The 13,150-nt window shown below is 38.9% G+C and overlaps 1 protein-coding gene across 4 annotated transcripts in view; it reads right to left on the bottom strand.

Annotated features, from left to right (window-relative positions):
• PTPN13 (protein tyrosine phosphatase non-receptor type 13) overlaps positions 1-13,150 on the bottom strand; it is a 112,452-nt gene that overhangs the window by 85,085 nt on the left and 14,217 nt on the right. For all 4 annotated transcript variants that reach the window (XM_021549295.2, XM_077783004.1, XM_021549296.2 and 1 more), the window contains exon 2: positions 2,085-2,204. In XM_021549295.2, the coding sequence (XP_021404970.2) occupies positions 2,085-2,199 (115 nt within the window). In that variant the 5' untranslated portion in view covers positions 2,200-2,204. The remainder of the gene's footprint in view (positions 1-2,084; positions 2,205-13,150) is intronic.

Here is a 13,150-nt window from a genome sequence, read left to right as displayed (position 1 = left end):
AGTGCTTTTTACCAAAGGCTATATCCCAGATTAATTAATAGCTAGCAACTGAAAAGAGTTTGCTGAACTAGCAGAAAAACAACTCAATAAAACAGCTCCATCTCCAAAAAAGAGACAGATTCTTCTGGCACTGATTTTATCTGAATTTGTGTTTTGGTCTTCATGGATAGGAAGTAAGATCAGAAGCTCCTGCCACCTTAGCCAGTCTTGGCTGGCAAACACTCCCTTGCTTTAAAAACACATATCAGAAGTCCTGGGGCAGATTTCTGTTTTGTGCTCTCATCTTCCAGTACTTGTTTTTCTGAAAGAAGGCTGCCTGTGTTCTCGCTGTCGATGCCTGCATGCATCTTCATAGAGATTATGGAACTTTTCTGCACTACTCTCAGGACAAAAAGGACGAGCTCTTATTTTCAGCAGAGACTCCCTTGTTGAAAAAAAAATTTAGACCTAGGATAAAGGTTTAACTGGAAAACTAGTAGTGAAACCACTACTATGTGCTCATACAACTGTGATCCTGCAGGTGGATTAGGAAATGGAGCTCCATGTGTCAATTCCTGTAAAGTTTACAAGAGTAAACCTCTAACCATTCAAGATCCCTCTTAAGTCAAGGTCTTAATCTGCCCTCTTAAAAGAAATAATTCTCTTGACTGTCTCCAAAAGACAACAAATAGTGAAAGAGAGGAAAGCAGAGGCCAGCTTTCCTTTTCTTGCAATATGAGAAGCAGCAGGTCAGGTCAAACTGCAATAATAAACTCAGCATTCCTAATAGGGGAAGCTCTTGACTACACATGGGCTGTGAGAACACTGGTAAAGGGTAAATTTGAATGGGCTGTCAAAACTACCTATAATTCACCTGGCAAAAAATATGTTGGAGAAGTTGGTGAAATTAATATTTGTAAAGCTAAGTCAAGTGTGATCAGAAATTTGGCACCATGTAGCAGTTTCTGCCTACATCTGTCTCCTCTGGAGCCTGTGAAGTGTCCAGCAGAGACCACTCTCAGAGGCTGTGCAACAGGTAAGACAGAGCCAGTGTCGGACTCAATAGATTGCCTAAACCAAATCTTGAATAAACCAGCCCAAAACAACCTAAATGTTGAATCTTGATAAAATTCTAAATCAAATACTTGCAAAAAATACAAAATATTTTGCCCCAAATAAGAAAGATTTGCCTCTTGCATAGTAATGTGGCAAAACAATGACTATTTTCCAAGTGTGAGCCTTTGACAGGTCTTTAATAAAACTGAATAAGCTTACATATGTATGCTTAGATACAAGGGGATGACCCTCCCCATACAGGTGCTGAAATACTAGGATGTATCATGGGAGCATATACTTTATCTTGGAACATGTTAAAGATGTTATTGAAGTTCAATATATGGGTTAGCATAAATTGCTATTTAAAAAATCAATAAAGGGAGGGAAGGGCCTTAAGGATTTGCAGATTTTAAAGAAAAAAAAAGGAAAACATAAGGAAGGGGAAAGTTCCATATTCAGACCTAGTGCTAAAATGTGCATTATTACCAGTATTGTAGATCCTGAGCTTGGAGCTTACTGAGGTGGGAGGGGGAGAGAGAAGAAATACTTCTACTCCTTCGAAATACAAGTCAACAGCACATTCCTTCAGTAGCTATGTAGGTGCTGCCACTTGCATTTTGGGAAATCATACCTAGCCCTCTGGTGAAGTTTTCTGTTTTTCACCTTTGAGACAAAATCTCTTCAGAGCACACCGGATACACATTACTGTATCCACTCCCATGTCCCCTTCAGTACCAAAGTGTTCCAGTGGTCTCAGACTTATCACTTTTTTTTCCATGTTCCTGTCTCACTTCAATGGGTCTACAATAATAGAAGTTATCACCACAAGAAATGGGATGTGCCACAGGCTCTGGCAGAACATGAAGTGAAGGCTGAAAGCAACCTTTGGGCTGTGGTAAAGAGAGGGACTCACCCAGAGACAACCTAGGAGCAAGGTATTGTTTGGGTTTAGAGTCTGGGAAGAACAAGGCAGTTTACTTATATGGCACATTAATATAACCAAGATGTTTCCAGTTAGACTGTATTTATCAGACTTAAAAAATGCTTACCTTTTCTGAATAGTTCCTGAAGGCTTTCTGCACTTTGATTCAAAATAGCCCATATTTCCTCTTCTTGCAATGGTCCCCCCCGAACCTCCAGAGCCTCTGCTAGTGACACATGCATGTTACCTGGGAAATAAACAGGCTGATGTAAGACTAAATAACATCTTTTCTTCTCTGTGCATGTAGCATTCAAGTAGTAATCACCTATGTTCAACCCTCAGTCACTAACATTCTCCAGCATTAGCAGAATCCATCAAATATAAATGATACAAAATGTTCCCTATTGCGATAAAGAATTTTGAGCACCTAACTCAGGTTAAGAAAATAATGATCCATATTAATATCACAGGCTCTACACCCATAAATTCAACAAGCTGGCACTAATCCACATGCTATGGGCAAGAGCATGTTTATATTGCTCTGTTTCGTTCATATTGCTCAGTTTATAAAGATTACATATCGTAGTTACAGGTTTATTAAAATAAATCATCTATTAACATGATTTTGACAGGTTTAAGGGAAGCTGCTGTTAGAAAAGGAAGCTCTTCCACCTTTCACAGAGTTGTTGATAGCATCTCATGACCATATTATGAGGAGCACTGGCAGCAAATATGCACACAAGCAAAATAGCTATGGAACTGATAGGAACTTGATCTACACACAAGCAAAGTAGCAATGGAACAGCTTCTCCTTGCAGTTAAAAATAAATAAAACTGTTAGCAGCACTCTACTTATTACAACCCCAGAAAACAAATAAAGATTTCTTTCCCTAGATAAATGAGGTTATGCTTCATTATTTTTTGAAAGAGCTAAACCATTTTCACCACACTACAATATAATATTCTGTTGTCCAAAACCATCTGAAAACTGAAGACTGCATCCCTAAATATTCTGGAAAAGCAAAACTTCATCCATTTGATAAGCTCAGGAGCAAATAGACCATGTCTGACTAATTACTCCAGCTTTCTATGGAATGTTCTCATACTGAGCAATCATGTCAATTTGTATTTCTGATTAGTATGCAGTTGCAGTGGCGTCTCTCTGTGCTTCTCTCCAAAGCCTAGAGAACAAAATCTTGAGGCAGTGAGCTGTAGTAAGAGCCTAAGGTGTACTGTCAGTCATCACTGGTAAGTTTGTTATATGTCTCAAAGGCTCCAAAGTTGCTGCTGGAAGTGGAAAATACAGTTCCACAAGCAATGTTTATGGTCTGGAGACCAGCAACTGATATCAACAGTTTGAGATTACTCAATGGTACTGCTGGAAGCTCCTCCCCATTCCTGTAAATCAGCTACCCAGAGCTTCCCCATCACACCACACAATCCTGGCTCAGGTGTAGGATACTAACCTAACAAATTTAAAGAAAAACAGGCTTACAGGCTATATTTAGTTTTCCAACTGTCTAGGCAGCTGTATGCCTTTCATGTGTTTTTAACTACAGATAACCAGGCTTATACATATATATTGGCAACATAAAGGGCTGAATATCCTGCAGTTTCTAACTGAAAACATGGGGTTTGACAATACTTGCTAAAATAATAGCCTTTTCACCTAGAACTCCATACTACTACTGAAAAATTATATATTGCTGGCTGCTTTTCAGCACAGCTTATTGTTCCTTATTTCACAACTTGCCAATTTGTAGCATTCAATTACTGTGCATATTTACCAAGCCAGATATATTTTCAACAATTAATGTTCAAAAGTTATCATCAAAAGACAGTGAAAGGGAAAGCAGACTCAGTTACATTTAAAAGAAAGATGAAACCCGAATTCCCAAAGAGAAAAATAAATAAACCATGAAAAATGGCAAGGGACCAATGCAGACTTGCAATAAATGGATGGAAAACCAGAGAAAATTGTGTTTCCAGTCAGCATGAAATTCCCATACACCGGGCACAGAGTGAGTGTCTGGTCTCACTGTTCCCGGAAATTCTGTGATTTCATGCCACAGTCTCACATTTCAGTAGGTACATCTGGAGTCAAGCTATCTGGATTATTCAGATTAAAACTTCTCATCTTCTCCTAGGGACTAAAAATACATGAACTCCAAATGAAAACTTTCTGTGATAAATATTCTAAAGGAAAATGCCAAGCATAAAAACAACAATTGCTCTCCCCCATCCCAAATCCTTCTCTGCCAATCCCCATACTGCAAAATGCTGCATCCTTTCAGCTGTGACTAAATAGTGTGGACTGCTCTGTAGCAGATATAAGCCAATTCCCTATTTAACAACACAACAGAGACCACAAGCATGTCTGCTCAAACTCCCAAACATATTACATCAACAGTAAAAGAATCCTACAGCAAACAATTTCTTGATCATGGTACGACGTAGCATGAGTATACACATCCAGCCCTCTGCTGTAGCAGTGCATTTTACAGATAGCAGGTGCTTGACAAATAAAAATCAAACACAAAACACAACAAAATCAAACTATATCAAACTGATTTTGAAAGCACAAACAAAATCTATCACAAAACCAGTCATTACAAGCACAGCCACATGCAAAATGCCACAAGCTGGGATTTGAGTGGGATTCTCTTTGAAGCAGATCTGTTTCACTAACTTTTTGGTAACTTTCTCTGTGATTTTTCTTCCTCAAAATTATCTCTAAATTGCAGTGCTTGTCTGCCTCATTTAATCATGCATGCTGGTTATGAGGATTAAAAAACCTCCCACAAAATGATTCTGTAGCACCAAGGAGCTGACTGAGGGAAGCTGAGGAAAAGCTGTTGGCAGGAAAGTGCAATGCCAGGTTTCTCCACCTGCCATCAACCAGGCACCGATTTGGAGCTGACAGTGGAAGTGCCTGGCTCAATACATGTCTCCCCCACCAGTTTGTCTTGGATATTTTTCACAAGAAAATATTTGTAGGAATGCTGACATTTGCAATGCACAACTCCTCCAAATTTGCTTTCTCCTTAGATTCTGGGAGCCCTCAAGAGTGTGTGGTCCTTTCTGAATACAGAAACCTAAATGCTCAATTAAAACAACAGCTTCTGGTTCTATGCAATACCCAAACATTATGATAAATTGCAATATAAGGACTATATTGAGTAATTTTTCTAGGAGAAAAACATTTAAAGTTTCTGTAGAACAGCACATCAAAACCATGCTCCTGGCAGTCCCTGTGTTTTTCAGAGTTCCAGGCTGACCAGCAAAGAAACCTAGATGCACTGGTAAAGTTCTCTATGGACTCCTAGTTAGTTCATGTCAAGCCACTTTTTTGCAACAAGTCCTCTCCATGTCTCCTCTTTATCCAAGGAAAGCAAGATCTGGAATCCTGTGCCTTTTTCCTTTCACTCCCTGCAATAGGGATGGACAGACTAAAGAACATGGAAAGGTGCACCTTCCAAGGACAAGCTCACTTCCCCTTTTCTTGGGACAGAATTATGATGGCATCTTAATATAAGGTCACACAGAAATGGGATCAGAGCAGGCAAGTCTCAGGGTTAGCTGGCATGAACTCCACAGGAACTGCTAGAGCATGGAGTACTCATAGTCCCAAAACTCACACGAGATCACAGCCACAGGACAGCCAAACAGGGAGACTCCCACAGCAGAGAGCACAACACAACGTAGGAAGGCAATGGACAAATAAAAAAAACAGTTAGCACTGGAGGACATGAACCTGACAGACTGCTTGTTTTGTGGCAGAATTTACTCCCAGACCACACAGGAATACTCTTTCCACAGGAAGGGAGCTGCATCCTATGGAGGCAACTTTTATGCTCCAGGACAAGAGAGTAAATTCAGGTGTAAATCATTTGTAGTAACAAGCTCTGGGTGCAAATTTCTTGGCACCATTCTCAGCCCTAAGCAGGGAGCACAGTCACAGGGAAAAATGTTGCCTAAGCCAGAGGCCTCTCCCATATTTCAGACACTTTTTGAAAAGAGCCTGTCTGCCTCATGAGGACCAGCTGCCAGCTCCTCCCTCTAGAATACAGCTCACACTCCCTGGTGAGTGGGATGGGGCTCTGGCTCCTGCCTGAAAACAAGCTCAGTGACCACTTGGCTTTAGAAAGTCTCATTTTAAAGCCCCAGTAACCCATGTTAAAAGCACACCACGTATGGAGCATCCAGACAGTGCCAAGCCCATGAGGCAGCCTTCCACCTGCTCTGGCCCAAGGAAGACAGAGCACAACAGGAGCAGCTCCTCACACCAAGTAATTCAGTCAAAATGACTATTTGCAAGGTATATACTTTTTCCCCTACCATTTACAAAGTCTTTTTAATGGCTTATGTATGCAGAAGTTAAATGCTTAGAATTCTCATTTCCCCCAAACTCCATTTCTCCTCATATGTTTTAAATTTTAAATTTCAAATTGAAGGTCTCCAACAGCAACAGAAGAATTTGGAAAATTTTAAAGACCTATTCTTTCCAAATTTTATTGAACTTTTACTAGCCAAACTATTAAGAAGCTTTTGCCATAACAGTGATCATTAAAGACTGTAATACAGCAATTTTTGTAAAAAAATTCCTAGGAACAAACTAAAAGGCAAAAGGCTAAATTGCTTCAGCTTAACTGATGCTTGACAACTTGTCATTTTGGTTTTAGTAACATATCCCTTGCTTTTTTCCTTACCTTGTGTATCAACATTTTTCCCCAATGCTGTAACTTCACAACAAAAACTTTTAGTCAAAAGCTGTGTTTTGACATCAGCTAACTGAAATGCCTGCACTACCTCACACTTGATATTTCATAGGAATATGATGCCAAGAATCATCAAAGCAGCTGCTCTGGCATACACTCTGCAAATGTTTCTCGATGGGGAAGAAACAGTGAAAAAGATCTAGAATACCAAACAGTGTTAGAATTTCTCAATAATCACATAAAATACTCTGATATTAATTTTTATCCTTTAACAAAATCTAAAACAAAGAAGAGAGAGCAAGAAGGCTCTATATACATACAAAATACTTTCTGTGGAGAAAAAACCCACTTTATTTGTCCCATGTAAAACACTGACAGCTGACCTTAACTGTCCTGAATATGAGCAATATTGTCCCCTTGTTCCACAGGGACACTTGGGCAAAAGGTGGCAGGTTCTGAGGAGACTTTTCTCTTAGCAGATGAGCCAAGAGCCCCTTCTTGGAGGGGGCTTCTTCCTCTGGAGATATAAATGCCTGGAGACAGAAGTACATTTAACAAGGCAATTCTATCCAAAAGAACCTCTTAAAATTCACCTTTCTTATGCTATGATTAGCTGCCTGAAAATAAAACACTGACACTTTTATTCAGCACTCACTGAACACAAAGTGCTTTCTAAAAGCACTCGACAGGCACAAGTCTCAGTGACACTGAACTGGGGCTAGACCTGGACAGTTTCCAAAGTCTGGTCTCTCCCATTTCAGACCTGAGCACCTTAAGCCATTACCATGCCCTGTAATTTCAGAATCCTGGCATCTATCCTATTTATTTACATTGGCCTGCATCTTACACCTCCAACCAAGATCTGGACTACATACACCAATTAGTTTATCCCCAGTAATACTGTTGCTGAAACTGGGCTGAAGTGCAGAACCCTGGAGCCAAGTTAGAAAGCTTGCACTTCAGTAGTCTATGGAACCTTATTTTCAAATCCATACATAAAGTGTGGGTTTCCTATTGCTGCAGGTCCAATTTGCATAACTATCCAGAAAATAAGGTGTTATTTGCAAATAGTCAAGCATGCAAGGAAATCAAATACACAAACTAATCAAGTCAACTGTGCTTAAAGAGGTTTTTTTTCCTTTTAGAGTCCTGCTCTCGAGTTAATTACTGCACATTATTCTCAATTATTGTCTTGAAGGACAAGAAAACAAACCCTTGTGTCTCATCCACTTTTTTCATTTCTCCTATACAAAGAGTGGGGACACAGCCCCACAAGATCCAACCACCATTTCCCCCTTCTTTTTTCAAGTATTTAAAGAGCTGCCAAAAATCAGGTGAACCAAAATTTTGGTGAAAAAATCCCACAGTCTCATGGTGCCTTTCATTTAACCTGTGACCTGATAATAATGTTACATTAGCACTATTCCTGCTCGTTCATTTTAGAGTGGTCAGCAGAAATTAGTATTACCACCCAAGTATTTCTCCCCTCTTCCTGTTATGGAATAGATCAGCTTCTTCCACTCACATATTTTCTTTCCATGTTCTCCTCTTTCTTTCTTCCCCACAGCAGACAGGATGAAATGCCAGCAAAACAAAAATCTCATGCTCCTGGGCAAATCCTCAATCTATAGCAAGAAAAATTCTTTGAAACTACATTTCCTCTTCAAACTGATAGCTTGCTGCTTGAGATCAGACCACCTAAGGAACAGAAACTAGCTCAGATTTGTGAGAAAACACAGTATGGAAACACTCCCAGAAGTATAAATCTTGGCCTTTTATCTGAGCATACACAGATTAACACATGAAATGTTAGCGTTTCTCCTCCCAAAGCCTTAAATCACTATTATATTCTCAGATCTGGAAGACAGAGAATGTGACATACTGAGAATCTTGGCTCACACCTCCAGGACAAACAGTGTTTATTTTACTCAAAAAGTGCTTGCTTTCTTTCCTGGAAGGTGGAAAGAAATCAGCTTTTGGCATTGGCCTGAACACACAATGGAAGACACGCCAGGGTTAGTGTTGACTCCCTCCTTTGCTCTTCTGTCTCCATCACCAGAACCAGATAAACTTGTTTATCTGAAGCTTCATGTCAGGCAAACTAGTAAAGCCAGTCCAAATTGCATATAATGATCATGAAAGTCATGTTTTCTAGGCAACTGCAGAATGCTTTTTTATACATGAGGGTAGCTGATGTTTCACATTTGATATTAAAATTTTATTCAGAAGAGCATATAATTATCACTACAAAGTAAGCTTAATCCACATAAATCGTAGCATAATTCTTGTATCCCTCTCTTTGTTTAATTGTCAGTGTAAGATTCTTGGGCAACTCCCTTATTTTGCTGTTGATCTGCTCCACCTCGGAGAGGGCACGTCTTCTTGATGCATTTCTCATACTTGCAACTTTCATTTTAATTGCTAAGTAGGAGCAGAAGACCTGTGACTAAGGCAAGCTTTAGGGAAAAAAAAAAAAAAAAAAAAAAAAAGACATTTCATTTGGCTATAGTGACACTTTTTAAACAGCACATGAGGCAGTAACACCCTCATTCACACATAACAAGTTAAACCCTTCTAATGACCTGAAATAACCAGAAGCATCTTACTAAAGGATGGAGTGATGATGTGCTGTCTATCAGACAAAAGGCAATAAGAATGGCACCTCCAGCTTTAGTCCAGCAGTTATCCCATTGTTGCATTTGGAGAGCCAGGCATTCCTCACATACTGTGAAAAGGTCATGACTGAAGTCTGTCCTTACTCAGCTCTCAGCACAGCTGAAGAGGGAATGAAAGCTTTTGTCAGGGGAGCAGAAATAGTAGCAGGCACCTGATTTAAATGTCATGGAGGCACTGGAAAGCATTATTCTAAGTCCATAAGTACTGCTTCCCACCATCTGTAACATTCTAAAGCCATCTGTAAATAAAACACTGGGGCTCTGGTGAGCAAGAGAAGGAAGCAGTGATAATTACTTAGTACAGTAACTGCTTTTTCATTCAGTACATTATTTTATAACTATATTATTCATAATCAGTTCCCAGTGTTTGAGAAGAGTAATGCTCAAATATTTAACACCAAGATATAAATTGCCACAGACTAGAAATTTGGTAAATATACCAGTAAGTTTCACTAATGGATCAACTTACTTTAGAGTAGATTTTTAAAAGCTTAGCTTAAGGCCTCTCCATGGTAATGAAGTGATAACTTTTACTACATCAGACAAATTCTCTAGTTCCAAAGGGCTCTAATTCTGTCAGAATCCTTTCAGTCCCAGTAACAGAGAATGTTATCTTTCTTGAAAAATGCCTCTTCTTGGTAAGACAGTCCCCTTGCAGTAATGTAATAATCAGTGTCACAAAGGCAGCACAACTGGATCAGCAAAAAATGAAGCCAAGTGACCAAGAGTTCTCTATTTTCTCAGATGTGGCACTTGAAAGTCCTTCAGATAGGTACAAAAATAATAAGTTAATGTGCTACAATACTGGGGGGGGAGCACCCACCAACTTTAGTCATAAAGAAAAGTGATAGGTTTGCAGTATATTTGTAAATAACGTAGAAGTCAACATACTCTTAAGAAATGTAAAGACAGACCTTACCATATGTTCTTTCAAAACCTGACTAATTCTATATATTCACATCCAGTCCTTCCACAAATGGCTATTTAGGCTCTTAAGGTGAGTAAACTGCAAGGTTCACTTGGGTTTTCAGGTTTCTTCCTTTTGCAGGAGAAAGGTGGATCTGAGCAAAATATCTTTTTGTTTAAAAAAAATATTTTAAAAAATCTCTTATATTTCACTATCAGACATTTTGGAAAAAGAAATTAGCATAAAAGATATACCACTATGGGCATACCAAAGCAGTTTTTCCATAGTTAAAAATTATCTCCTGTATGGTACTAGTAAAGAAGGCAATGGATTCAGAAATAAGGCTTGTGTTCTTCATTTGAAAGCAGCATTCTTACACACTCAGGAGAAGAAAGAGCTGCTGACTTGTGTGCTCAACCAGAAAAAAAAACCTGGTATTCAGAGGACAGTTCATACTAACAGCTACCTCATGTCCTGCCTGGAAAGGAAATAATATTCAATAATGCAGATAAAACTGGCTGAATAACAGAATGAAGTTTGAATGACATCTACCTGCATCTGATTCCTCCAGCAGTGCTTTACCTCAGGTGTATACAGGTAAAGAAGCTGCACTGTTAAAACACCAGGATTTTTTTTTGAGCACACATTCAATTTGAGAACTGACAAACCCCCCACTTACCATATTGGATCACACCACTCACCATATTTCTACTAAACAGCACTTGCCTGTTTATGTGGGTTTTGTTATGGAGAAAAAAAAAAAAAAAAAAAAAATCCAACCAGTTTAAAAGTTACTACCCAGCCAGCATCCTCTGCAGCTACTTGGTTCTTACAAATACTCCAGTATTTGTAATGGCTCCCTTACCTGATGCCCTAAGCTGAACTACATCCTCACACACGTTTTTCTTGCCTGTAACTTGGTGAAAATAGTTGATGAGTCCAAATAATTACTGATGTAGAAAGATCATCTGGAGGGTCTATTATGCACCAAGTCTTCAGTCTTTGATGCTCAAAGAAGTAATATTTCCAGCTCCTGGAAAATTTAGATTTCCTTAAGCAATTACATAGGGTCTACAACACTGCAGAAGCCAAGAAGTTGCAGCAGAAAAAAAAAAAAAAAAAAAAAAAAAAAAAAAAAAAAAAAAAGTGTGTTGCCTTCTCAGACAGTTATGATTTCTTGGGTTCATTTCTAGGGGGGTAAAAAAAAAGAGAGATAAGGCATAAGGAACAGAACATTACAAGGTCTGCAGATAGATAACACCATGGATATCTTATCTGTGAACTCACCTGTCTGGGAGTAAAGCTATTATTCACACAAGTGATGACTAATTATTATTGTGAAAGTCTGAATTTCTAGCCTGAAAAACAGGCAAGATGGAACAGAGGCCTACATTTCAGCTGTCAAAAACTGTACGTACAAGAAAATCTGTGTCTCTAGGACCAAAGCATAAGCTGAGAGATTCTTGCTCTGCTTTCTTTCCTGTAAAGTTGAAATAAATGCTAATTCAAGCACAGTAGCAAATATCAAGACTTACTCAAAGAGTACTGCATTTTCTTAACTGTTCTGTAAAAGAAAAAAAGTAATTTTCCTCTCAGACAGAGAGCCTCTCTATTCAGACATGCTAGTACAAGATGTGAGATTTACACGCAATTTAAAATACAATTGTGTGTAATACAATTTAAAATATAATTAAATACAATTTAAAATGCCTGTGATATATTATCCTCCTATTAGGTGTGAAAACCTTTACAAAGATTTAAGCAAGAGGAATCAGTGACTAATCTTATAAAGGAACTTCATACACTTCCAATTGAGAAGCATAACTGACAATACCCTGGTGCCTCATCAGGAAATATGAACGCTCCAAGGGAATGGCAGAGATGTGAACAGGCAGCTGGCTGGATTTGACTTGTCCATGCTGTCTCAAATGAAGGAATGATGATCCTAAGGAAATGAGAAACACTGGCAAATGCCACTACATACCTGGCTCGCTGCACTTTATGTCTGTCAGCCTTCAGGAAGGATGTGCTTTTGACAGTGAGCACTCATGTTGAGAAAAAGCGTGTGCATGTCCCCACATTTGCATGTGTTACCCACTATCTATATAAAATGTGTGGGTGCATGCATATAGACCAAATATTTCACTTTTGTATTAAGTTTATGCTGAAGGACAAGAGAAAAACCCTGAAGGACAAAGAGGGTTATAAATGGGTAGGAACACTGATCTATTTTGAGAAGTCGACATGAACTACCTGAAAACCTTGTTAGAGGGTCCCTAAAGCCTATTAAAGGTTTTGACCAAGGCAGATTTAAGTAAGATCCTGTAAGCATTTGGAAAAACAGATTTGATACCAGCAGATGGGCTGCAACTCTAGTAAGAGACCTCCATCTGTCCAGAAACTGGCTCTTCACTCTACACACTTGGTATTGCAAGTGCAGCAATTAAGACCAGTATGTCTTACAGGGTAGAACCATTTCCTGCAAAGAACTTCAAAAGCATCCATCATCTTTAAAAATGTCTATCCTCATAAGAGACTTCACAGCACTTCATTTTTGCCATAAGCAACTAATTTCCCAGAAAAAAAATAATCTAGTCAACTGCTGTTTCTTGAAAGCACTTAATAGCTGTTCAAGTGATAGGAAAGATATTTCCCTTTCCTTTCTGTGATGCTGAGCTGAAGAGCAGACTGTTGGAAATTGTCCTTGAACAGGAAACATCTCAGTTTTTCCCCCAGTAACTGAGAATCTGTTTGTGTAATATAATTCAGGTGACCTACCAATAAGGTCCAACACAGCCTACATGAAACAGCATTCGATTAAAGCATAATACAGAAGATAGCAGACCTCTGAGTTAAATGCACACTCAGAGAAGAATAGATGGAGATCTCTTCT

This window comes from Lonchura striata, chromosome 4, assembly GCF_046129695.1.
Source record: "Lonchura striata isolate bLonStr1 chromosome 4, bLonStr1.mat, whole genome shotgun sequence".
Lineage (NCBI taxonomy): Eukaryota > Metazoa > Chordata > Aves > Passeriformes > Estrildidae > Lonchura > Lonchura striata.
Note: the sequence above shows the minus strand (reverse complement) of the source record. Positions and strands in the feature narration are given on the sequence as shown.